At 43.2% G+C, this 12,404-nt stretch overlaps 1 protein-coding gene across 1 annotated transcript in view; it reads right to left on the bottom strand.

Moving 5' to 3' along the window:
• reck (reversion-inducing-cysteine-rich protein with kazal motifs) overlaps positions 1-1,119 on the bottom strand; it is a 60,467-nt gene extending 59,348 nt beyond the window's left edge. The window contains exon 1 of the mRNA XM_070852650.1: positions 982-1,119. Coding sequence (XP_070708751.1) covers positions 982-1,054 — 73 coding nt within the window. The 5' untranslated portion in view covers positions 1,055-1,119. The remainder of the gene's footprint in view (positions 1-981) is intronic.
• Positions 1,120-12,404: the final 11,285 nt, after the last annotated feature.

Genomic DNA, 12,404 nt, shown 5'->3' with positions numbered 1-12,404 from the left:
AAGAATCATTCCTGATACCCGTGTGCACTGTGCAGCTACCCCGGAGCTGTAAAAGTGGTGAATTGTTTATGACGTTTGTCATCGCGGTAACGGTCCCCTTTTTACTTTTCCCCGAGCCGCTATGTCAGCCCCCCGTTTCCTATCCCCGACAATTTGACACAACGAGGCGAACAAAAGTACTTCCTAAACTGTTCCTGCTTATCAGCGGCCAAATATTGCGAGAGCGAATCCAAAGGGTGAAAGTTTAACTTCGACGTGGTCGTCCTTAAAAACTTCACGGGCTCATTCAATAACGTTCCCGTCCTCTGGAAACGCTACACGGGGATGCTAACCCCGAGCGCCGCTAACATTCATTCCCATAACGGAGAAACTCCTCATATCGTCGCTGTGCTTTGCGGCAAAATTACAGAGCTAAAAGTCACCACTAAATCCCTTTATTTGGCTGTCGAGGATTCACTCTTCAATTCGGCGTGCAACAAACATGACAAAATGATTCAACTCAAACTTTTACGATTGTTTTTTCCCCCGTTATTCTTCGCAGTCATTTCACACCGTCCTACTGTTAGATTCCACGGTGGGCGGCAGCTAGCGCCCTGACCTGGGTAAAACAGAAAGGTTTGGTAGGAAAAGCTGCTGGCTGCTGGTCATTTTCATGCCCGAATATACCAGAGGCATTGAATGATTCGGAATATATTTTAACGAATACTCTGCAAGGCGGTGAAGTTCACCATTACGCAAGGGAATGCCAAATTGTAATATCTGTGAATGGAGTTTAGCGTGATTTTTCTCCCTAGACGGGATGCCAGCTGTCACCGAATCAACAAGTTAGTTGTGCAGCGTACAAGAGAAGACGTGTCTTTAAGCTTGAGTTCCACACTCTTCTGTCATTTTTAGCAACTTTACCGATGAGTGAGAGCGACAGACAGGACACACAGACCCCCCCCCCGGCAGCTGAAACGCCAGACAGACGGACGGACTCACCCTGAGCTCGGAGCGGCTGGCAGTAAAAGTTCACGGCGAGGAGGACGCTGATTATCTGCAGACACACACGCATCTTATTGAAATCCTAAAGTGCATCGTGGACAAGAAGACTTAGAAAACACTGGTGCTGTGACATGCTCCATAGGTCCCCCCTCTCTCTCTCTCTCTCTTTCTCTCTCTCTCTCTCTCCCTCCTTCTCTCTCCCCCCCCCTCTCTCTCCGTCCCCCGGTTCCGTGGACCGCACGGCACATGCGCAGAACGGAGCAGCAGCCCGACTAACGGTGACAAGAGCAGATGTTTGAAATATGAAGTATGGGAGCAGGCTGAATGAGGCCATTGATTGAGAAATCAGAGTCAGGGCTACGTGAGCCGGCTTCTAGCTGGAGAATTACAAGTCTGACTTTCATTACATGTTGTTTGTTTCACATTCTTTTGATCCATCTTACGCAGACATGACCAGGAGGACCAGGTCAGAGGAACCTGTGCAACGTTTGCCATATGTGGGGGAAAAAGGTGTCTTTCACCTGACCTGAGATAAGTGAGGTGACAAACAGACAAAGAAAGCCACTGACCTGCTGCAGAGAGACCGTAGGCTTCTCCTAGAGATGTTAACATCCTCCAGGAACAGGAAATACTTGTACAGAATCTATCTGCAACATGTCCACTGACAACATCTTTGGTTTTCCTACATTATTTGCTCACGCCAACTAACCCCACGAACACTAGAGAGCTCTGGGTTTAACACTGACCCAGCGTGGGTCCATATAGCAAACGATACCTGGCTAACTTTAATTTAACAGAATCTTTTAGTGTGTGTAGCACACATGAGGTTACCGCCGCATCTCATTATACAATCCTGGTATTGTGCGATGAAAATAGAAAATAAAAAAAGCCTGAATCCTTTAAACCACGATCTCTACTTAACCGTAGCCACAGAGTGAAACTGAATGTAAGGTCCACTTACCATCGTTTATTCCAGAGCTTTCTACCGCACCTCTACCCTGAAGCCATCCTCAAACATCCTCGACGACCGAACAAACCACCATGAGTTCGAACGCTCTGGAGACAAAAGATGGAGTTAAGATTTGCTTTTGAGAAATGGAGAGAGTCCGTTCTATTTTCCTGACCCCCCCCCCCCCCCCCCATCACTTTGATACTACAAATCTACCCACTAGAAAGAGACCATTGTTTGCTGCCTGATGAAATTGTCTAAATATAAGATAATAATCTAATAGTTTCAGCATGAGAAGATAACCATTCAGGTAAGACAGATATGGGGATTTGCCATGCAACAGGAAGTGTTGTTTTCCAGGGAGGGGGCCTCCCAGTCTGTCCCCTCATTGTCCCTCTTAATGCCCGTGTCAACAGGGCCAGGCGGCGTTTTGTGCCGCACAGCCGCCAAACAGCAGGGAAATCTGTGTCCGGGGAGACACCCTCTTTTGTAATGGGTCAAAGGTCGTGAGCGAGGAGGATGTCAGAGGCAGGAGTCAGCACATTGGCCCCATGTGGCTACATCATGCTGTGGAAAGGCATGAATAGTGAGGGGCCCGAGAGAGAGAGGGCCCAGTGGCAGCCGAGAGGAGGAGAATGAGTCATTTATCCACACAGATGTACTGAGGTCATCTGGGATAGAGGGTGCTGCTCTGGATGGAGCTACATGCTACTCTGTGCACCACAATACTAATGCGCTGTTTCATCCCACTAGAGTCACTGTCCACAACCCGTCCTCTGTACTGTACAGTGCTGCCTTCTTCAGTACATTAAAGGAAGAATTTGACCTATTGTTTTCAATACTTTTTAGATAAAAAATCTTTTGATTAAATATGAGATTACAGCACAGCCAGGTTAGCTGCATCGTTAGTCATCATTCATTTTATATCAGAATCAGAATTCCTTTAATAATCCCCAGGGGGAAATTACTTTTTGTTACACACAGCTCCAAAAGAATAAGAATAAACTTCAAACACAAAAGTAAAAAATATAAATATATAAAAAGTATGTATTAAAAATTATGTATCAAAAAATATTATTACAAATTATTACACAGAGGTAAATTATTGCACCAGATGAGTCCAGAGTCTTATAATAATAATAATGATAATACCACTACTAATAATAATAACATAACAACATGTACATTCAGAGTAAGGCGTTATACTATATAATACTAATAGTACTACTACCACTACTACTACTACCAACAATAATATATAACAACATGTACACTCAGAGTGAGGAGCTGTATTATATAATCATAATAATAATAATAATAATAATAATCAGGTGAGTCCAGAGTCCTCTCCTCTCTGGTGGAACAGTTCCCGTACTGGATGAAGTTGGGCAGTGCCTTTGCCATGGTGACATGGTTGATAGCAGTGAGTGCACTCAGGTGTAGAGTCTGTACCCGGGCTATGGCAGAGTGGATGACGTCACTTGCCGAAGTTGGATTGGCAGAAGGAGGAATGTAAACAGTCACCATGACAACATGTGAAAACTCCCGTGGCAGATAATATGGACGAAGACCAACAGCAAACAGTTCAATGTCCGGGCTGCAGATACACTCCTTGATAGTAATATGAGCAGGACTGCACCACCTGTTGTTCACCAGAACAACAAGCCCCCCTCCTGCTCACCGCTCCTGGTGCAGTCCCTGTCGGCCCGAACAGTTTGGAAGCCACCGATAGAAACATTGTCGTATATATGCACTGAGTTCAGAAAGTATGTCAGTGTCTCACTTCTCTTGCTCACAGTGAATGTCACACTCCCACTCATTTGAAGGACACAGACACAGGTTTCCTATCCTAAAGTGTATATTTTAGTTTTATACAACATGCAGATTAACTGAAACTTTTCTAAAATAATATTCTTCTTCAAATGACATTAATTACACAAGTAATGATATTTTAAGAAGAAGTAAGTGAACATTTTGCTATGATGGTGGTTTCTTACTGTAATTTATTCCTTACCGCCCCTAGTCGGTCAAGCAATAGTTTTATCTTTTATGTGTTATCTTAACATGTTGAGCTTAAGCTCACTTAATTAGCTTTAATGTGTACTAGTCTCGATATTTAATTCATTTCTCTTGGTAATTACACTAAATGAAGTTAGGATTCGTGTCATTCTTTGAGTTCAACAAAAACATTGTTTTTCTGTGTAAAAATGTTACAGATGTTTTTAAGGTGGGTCAAAGCTTTTAGAGTATCTTGTTACTTGATACTGGTGATGTTAGCTGGATAACTGTGACACCCTCCCCCCCAAACCTTGAACATGGAGTGAGGTAAGGGCCTTTCTGGGTTTCATTGATCTGCTTGTCGCATCGCCTTCTGTAACTTTCCTAAACCAACAATCTATCAATTAGACTGAATTCATGCAGCCATTAGCTGGGTGTTCTCTTCTTTTCATGCTTTACACAACTACTTTAGTCACTTTTTGTGTGAATGCAGCACCAGTAGTGCCTTCAGCTAGAATTACTAGTGACTGCTCATTTATCTCCATTTGTATGATTCATCGTGTCTTGCTTTCTTGATGACGGCAGACTTTTCAGTGTGGCCATCTGGATCAGGTAGAAACACTTTGCCAGCTAGTTTGTCTGTGCACTCAGATAATCCCCAGGTATACATGCTCAGATAATGAAATCCCTTGGTTCCATTGTCCTGGGCCCCCGTCTGGACTGTCTTGGTCTTGATAGTAGTATAGTGGTGGCAGCCTAGAGGTGACTCCACTATACCCTGTCCATGATGATGAGTCTCTAAATAAATCATTTTAAAAATGGAAAGCTGCCAGTCAACTGTGCCTTTAAGGTTGGGTGGAGGAGGACATGGCAGCACCCATTGTTCCACCACAACATTTGTAAGGTTTGAGTTTTGAAATGATTTTGAGCTTCTGTTGCTGCTCTGAGCCAGCGGGCTCTTTGGTCTCTGTACAGTGCTGTATTTATCTGATAATATTTTGTGTTTCTCACTGATTTAAAATCACTAGAAACCGTACAGGAGCACACACATGCACATCTAAGCAGCAGTGTGGAAGAATCAAGTGTCTGTTGAAGAGAGAGTCTCTTGTTTGCTGTCAGACCTACAGTACAGACCCCGAGGCCAGAGGCTCCATCCGTCACTGGCTGGCCAACTGGCTCCCAGCTCAGCATAAGGCTCCATTGTCATGGCAGATGTAGTGAGACACCATGATAAATTCAGTGTTGTTGTTTTCCATTAGGTCTGCCTCTGTCTAACCAGATGTTTAATTGTGGTTATTACACAGCTTTACAGATGTACATCTGGGACTGTGTGTGTGTGTGTGTGAGAATTAAAGCCATATATCGAGCCGATAGCAGCCTTTTATTAAAATGTAGATGGGATCCAGTCAGTGATGCCCACTTTTGAAATGTATGTGATGTGTTAGTTGGACACGATTTATCTGTGCAGCACTTGATTCTTCATCAATATAATGTGCGGTAGACCCTGATCGATACACCCACTGATCTGCTGATTTTAGCCAATCACAGATGAAATAGTATCCTATATATATTAGTATGGAGAGTAGTAGTAGCACAGTCATTTAGAAAAGATGTGACAGTACAGATTTTTTTAGCAGTGTCTTGGTCATGAAACTCCTCCATGTCTCTCTCACATTTTTTCAAACTGTCAAATGTTGATATTTGCCTCTTGTACAGACTGGGGGGCAGCATGGTGGTGCAGTGGTTGGCACTGTTGCGTCACAGCAGGAAGGTTCTAGGTTTGAATCTGCTGGCTGGAAGGTTTGTGGTTTGAATCTTTTCTGTGTGGAGTTTGCATGTTCTCCCCGTGCTTGCGTAGGGTTTCTCCAGGTTCTCCAGCTTCTCCAGGTTCTCTGGCTTCCTCCCACCGTCCAAACACATGCAGGTTAACTGGTGACTGTAAATTGAATGGTTGTCTGTCTTTCTGTTGGCCCTGTGATTGGCTGGTGACCAATCCAGGGTGGACCCTGTCTCTCGCCCAGTGTCAGCTGGGATTGGCTCCAACCCCCCCTGCGACCCTTAGGGAGAAGCAGTATAGACAATGGATGGATGGGTGGTACAGTCTGGTTTATCATCTAGTGTAATCAGACACCTTCCACCATGATTCATCATGTTGGGTTATAGGCATCATTACTGCATTTTCTTTAAAGAATGGAGAATAACTTGCATGATACCAGGATTGATTAGTAGTGAACACATAATGCATCAACTGAAAAAATGGATTCAGTGTCAAACCTGAAATAACTGTTCTTTTGTCTACTTGGCAGCAGTGGAAACATGTAAGCGAACACAACACTGACACGTAGCCTACATAACATGGCCAAAGTGGCAGTGGACAGGTGAACTTATTCTTGAGTTCAGGTGTTTCAGCCATGAACTCTCCAGCGACAAAGATGCAGAATTTACACAGGGTTGTAAAGAGCTGAGTGACGTTAAATGTGGTACTGTCATAGGATGCTACTTTTGCCCACAATTCAGTTTGTGAAATTTCTGCCCTAAATCTGGGTTCTTACATGCTGAGAGAACACTGCCTACTGGAATACATAGTGCTTACTATAAAGCTTGGCTTAAGAGGGATAATGCTCTGGGGCTGTTTTTAGGGTTTGAACTAGGCCCCTCAGGTCCAGTCAGGGGCTTTCTTAATGCTGCGGGGCACAAAGACATTTTAACCAATTGGGCGCTTCCACATTTGTGGCAACAGTTTTGGGATTAGGACGATTAGGATTAGAAGCGGCTAGTATCTGTATGAGACATCAGCTAGGCTTTCAAATATTCAGAATATTATTTAAGAGGTGATAGAGTCTTGAGAGCGAAGGCACAAATGAAGAATAAAACACAAGTTCAGTCTCCAGAGCAACAGCAGTGTGTGTCTTAGTCTCGCTGATAGAACTACAAACAATAAATTCCTCTCACAGTTTCAGGATCTCATGTCTGCTGATCCACAAGCTGACACAATGCTGCAAGGAAGAGTGTTCTGTGGATCTGTCACATGAGGGAGAGTGATGAATGCACACACACACACACACACTCACTCTCTTTCTTTGTGTGGCCTGTCTTCTTCCAGATCTCCATGGTGGAGTGGAAGTCTTATGGTTCTTGAGGTTGATTGGTGTTCTCCTGGATCCACATTCTTCATACATACTCTGTAATCTACAAGTGTCAGGAGTTTTGTCATTGTAATTGGTATATGCTGTGATTTTATTGGTCTGTTCTGTACATGTGACATCTGTCCATCTTGAGACAGGGAGCTCTCCTTTATTGCTCTTCCTGAAGTTTCTTCTTCTTTCTTTTTTTCCCCATTAAAAAGGTCTTTTAAGACATTTTTGGTCTTTTGAGAAGTTTTTCCTCATCCAAATTTGGGGTCTAAGGACAAAAACTACAGATTCTAAGGCCCACTGAGGCAAAGTGTGCTTTGTGATTTTGGGCAGTTTGACTGGCTTGAGCTAAAAGTCACTGAGAGAAGTAAGAGTAATCATGCACAGTATTTAGGTTAGAAGTATGCAAGTACCACATCAACAGCAGTTTCAGTGATTCACACACCAGTGTAAAGTTCAGTGTGAAGTTCAGAACAGACAACACTGCAGCTAACAGCTGAAGCCAGTGAGAGGGTACCTGAAGCTGGGGCCTGTCTACTGGCCACCTGTCGCTGGCTCACTCATTACATTAAACATATAGTTTAGAATGGAATGTCAAAGATAACACAATGAGCAAGATCAGAAATATATTCAAATGTCTTTTCCCAAATTCAGCACAAAGCTGATTTTTGGCCTGAGAATCTAACCAGACACTCCTCAGCATCAGGCTGCTGCAGGAAGCTCAGGTACAGGTGTGGTAACTTCAGTCAGGTGTGGAGAGGGAAGTGTTAGCTGCAGACAAGCTGTTTTTAGGTGTTAAGTTAATGAATGTTGTTGACCCTAACCTATTAATACCGTTGTCTCATTCATTGTTTCTGTCTCTATCCAGCTGGGATGCTAAACTGGACATCGTGTTATCTCCGACATCCCATAATGTTTAAATTTCAATGACTGTTTGATGTTTTTATCCTCCATTTTCATCTCTGGCACCGATCAGGTAGCAGGTAGGCAGGCTGCTGCAGCATGCTTCCTCTCTGCCGTTCGCACGGGTCCAAACCACAGCCCTGCTTAATGATGCAGCTACTGCCGCTGTCATGACACCTCAGTGTAAACATGATCAGTGGACTGAGGTTATTTATCTTCATGGACATTGAAACGATTCAATGAGCCAACTCACAAATTAAATACTAATCTAACTAGACTGTAAACATGCTTCTTAAAGCATGACGTGACCATTCCCCAACCTGAAAGGAGCAGTGTGCTCACATGGAGTTTTTAAAAAGCATATCTATACTATAGCTGAGACCTTAACCTTTCATTTGCTGCTGGTTAGAATATTCTCACCTACATTTTGCCAGAGAGGTATAGCAGGGAGAGTGAAAGGTCTCCCCTACACTAAATGGCGGGAAAGACAACAGAAATGGGGATTTATTCATCTTGTATTGTGCTTAACGTTAATGGATCATAACATACTGGGCATGGAGTTAATGTGCAGATGATCCACTTAGCAACTGTTCATCCCATTTTGTATCCAGTGAACACTTTTTAAATGTGTGAATGGGTTCATCTTACCACCACTAATACATGCAGTGCAGAGCCACTTCTCATACATAACTATTTACATTCCTGTCATTTTCTACATTTGGTATTTTCACCATATTGGTAACTTTTCTTATTTCATAAACAATAATCTGCACTCTCTCCTACTTTCTACTGCGACTGCTGCACAAGAATTTCCCTGTGGATGGATGCAGTTGCATCTGATCTTATTTCACTGTCCGTGCTTTTACAGTCACGTTACCCAAGAGCTGAGGATACGATCTCCAGAGGATATGTCCATCAGCTGAAAGCCCTCTGCCAGGGTTTCCTGTAATGGGTTAAAACACTTCAGAGCTATCCCATATGCTGACTAGTGAAGGCTTGTTTGACTTATAGTGAAGGAAGCCTCCATGTGACGTGTTGGAGTGTGTTGTTTCCATTCAACACCTATGCAGCAATCAAGACGATAAAACGCATAGGCAGTGTGTGTGCATGTGTGTGTGTGTGTGTGCGCGTGTGTGTGTTTACCTGTGTTTCTGTGTGTGTGTGTGTGTGCAGATACCCTCAGTGCTTTGTTTTTGTGTATGTCCCTCAGGCAGCCCTGCATGGCTTTTCACCACCTGTCAGTATGTGGAAACACACTCTCACACACACAGACTGGCTCACAGTGAAGGTGTGAATGGAAACCCTACATTTCCCAAAACAAACAACTTCTGTCAAGTTCACACTAGCTGTTCATGGACAGTATGTGTTCATACTAGCTCCGTGGTTGAAGAGGTACACACACACACCATAAACACACATACACACACACACACACACACACACAAAGACAAACCACTGGGGTGCCTTGCATTGGAAAGTGTGTGTGTGTGTCATGGAGGGAGAAAAGGCAGAGAAAGAAGAGCCTCTGTCAGTGTGTTGGTGTCAGCCATGATGGATGGGAAACAGGAACATATGGTTTGCTATTGTTACCCACTAAATCCTCCTTTACTATTGAACTGTTTGCTTGGTTTCCAGGCGCTGGGTTTGACACGGCTGAGATAGACCATGACTCACAATGCCATTGAATGTAGAGTGAAGGAAACTAACATGAGCCACCTGCAGCCCACAGTGGAGCCAGGACTGTCAGCAGAGAGCGCCGTGTCCACGTTGCTCTACATCCGTGCTAGACAACAAATGTCCTCAGAGTGGAAGCTACCAAACGGAAAATCAATATCTTTATGTTGACAATAGCCCCTTTTCCACCAACATTTCCAGGATCTTTTATTTCCAGGAGTTTATTTACCTGGGGAAAAGAATTCCTGGTAATCTGTGTGGTTTGCGTTTCCACCGCACCTCAAAGAAACTGTTAGTACGGCGACTGTTGTGGTCCTTCAGCTTCTTGTAATGTTGCTTAAGTTTCTTCAACTTTTCACGAATTTATTTCGATGTGTGCCCTACATTTTCATTTTCTCGTAGCTTCTCTTCTTTTGCTCCATTTTCCAAATGATCAAAACGCAAACCAAGTGAAGCTTGTAGAAATTAAATGAACAAGTTTGCAGCCACACTGGTGTGTTCCACCAATCAGCGTTCTTCAGCACACAGCCCCGCCCCTCAAGGATTCCGGGGAATCTGAAAGTCCTACCCCCCTTACTAGGTACTTTTTTCAGGGAAAGTTTTTTCCCCCGGTAATTCCGATGGAAACGAAACGATGTTTTTCAAAATCCCGGGTAAATGATAAAAGTTCCTGCAGTGGAAAAGGGGCTAATGTAAATGTTCTGCTTAAGAGAAAAGCTCTGATAAAGCCACAGTACATTACCTGCCCAGCACCAAACACAGATAGCAACTAGATAGTGAAGACAGTACAACAGTAATCAGTAATCTTGAGCTGGATTTACAGTTGTGTGTTTCAGGGTTACAGAACAGCTATGCAGCCAAAGCAAGTAGCCTCAGTAGCTCCTCTGTGGGCTACACCGTAGCTAGCATGCCCCCGGTCTGCACGGTGTGCTTGCATGATCAGTTCCTGAGCTGCTGTGACTGTGAATGACACCTTTCAAACATTACAAAGTTGACACGTTGCTAATATAAAAGGCTGAAGAGTTTATTTTAGAGTAATCACAGGGAGATGTGTATGGGCACGGTATGCACGGGGTGGGGGTCATGGTGGAGTACACCTTGAGGCCACATGCAAACCAAATCAGCTCTAAAACTCTATTTACACAAGTGGAAAAACCCACATGCACACACAAACATAGGTAGAGGCCGCCCACAGACCATAATAGGGCCTCTGCACTTTGTGGTTTCAGGATGCCAATAAATGAGCCAGAAGTCTGTGATTGAGTCTCATTTCATCTGAAAGCTCAACGAGTTGAGGTCTACTCTTATGTGCTCCAATTTCCTATTTCTGGTCTTTTTAGGGGCGACGTGAGGAAAGTTCAAGAATGAACTAATTAGAATTTGGCGGTCAGAAGTCAGAGTGACTGTGACCTCACAAAACACGCTTTTGGCCAAAAATTCATTCACTAATTATGACAGAAGTTCACAGAAATGTCTAAAAGGAAAAGATAACAATGGGATGACTTTTTTTATTCAAAGGGTCAAAGGTCAACTTTACTGTGGCATTATAATGCTGCAGACACACTTTTCTGACTAGAACTTAGGAACAGATGTTTCACATTTGGTTGAATACTAAACTTGTAGCACTGATCTTGGGTCTGACCGACATGAATGCAACCTGCAACCTGACTCTGTTTCATGTATGTCACTGCTGATCTGATCTGAATGACATGAATTAAGGTTTGCTATTGTAATGTAATGAATGAATGCATGAATGAAGCATTTCTCCAGTTGTTTTAAGAGTATATACCTCTAATGTTAATTGTTTCAGTAAAAAACACAACAACTACAATAACCTACTGAACGCTGCAATATCGTGATGAAACATAATCATGGTTGGTCTCACTAAGCATTTCCTGAGATTTTTATCACTATCTGGTTCTATTATTATCGTAGCCAGACATCTGTGAGCAACATGATAACCTGATAGTTGAACTTAACATCTGTAGTGGTTCACATCTTATGTCAAGATAAGATCGAGGTCTCTTTTACAAGTATCAGTGTACAACATAGCAACAAGACAGTTCAGTCACACAGAGACATCACATACACAGCGATTTGAAGCAGGACCATGTGACTTTTGATGAGCGGTGGCCTCTGCTGCAGCATATGGTAATTAGTTAAATAAGTTAATGAGTCTCTAGCCTATATCAAGTGGATTAGTCATATGAAATGTCCAGAAACTACATCTGCAAACATTTTTCACACGTGAAATGCTGCTCAGCATGTTGATTAACATGAGAAATGACAGATTTATATGCCCGTTTTATATAAGCTAAATATTCTATACTATTGACTACTGTTTCTAATTGCACAAAGTGCTAAAGCCCCAAATTCTCACATTAGCTACGGCCCTGCATGGCTCTCTCAAAGCGTCAGGGCTGGTAACTTCAGGGTAAGTTGGCTTGTTTTTTTTCTAGAGATTGAAGGGCTCCAAATGGATGTGCTATGGATGATATTCAGCTTGGATTCAGCTTGCACACTTCCCCCTGGTCCACCTGCATTTGAAGTAACTCAACATGGCATTCCAAGCCGATGTTAAGAAGCTCTGCTATAGGCTGTTGATGAAGGCGTTTGCATATCCTGAAGTAATGCTCTGGTGTCTGGGAGGTCTTTCCTGGGCAAAATCATCTGACAATGATTTTTTTTACTGGCTCAGGAGAATGGAACATGTTTACTTCCTTTGAAGTTTGCAACCACTACAGTGTGTGATGACTGAGACA

Source organism: Pempheris klunzingeri, chromosome 21 (assembly GCF_042242105.1).
Source record: "Pempheris klunzingeri isolate RE-2024b chromosome 21, fPemKlu1.hap1, whole genome shotgun sequence".
Classification (NCBI taxonomy): Eukaryota; Metazoa; Chordata; class Actinopteri; order Acropomatiformes; family Pempheridae; genus Pempheris; species Pempheris klunzingeri.
Note: the sequence above shows the minus strand (reverse complement) of the source record. Positions and strands in the feature narration are given on the sequence as shown.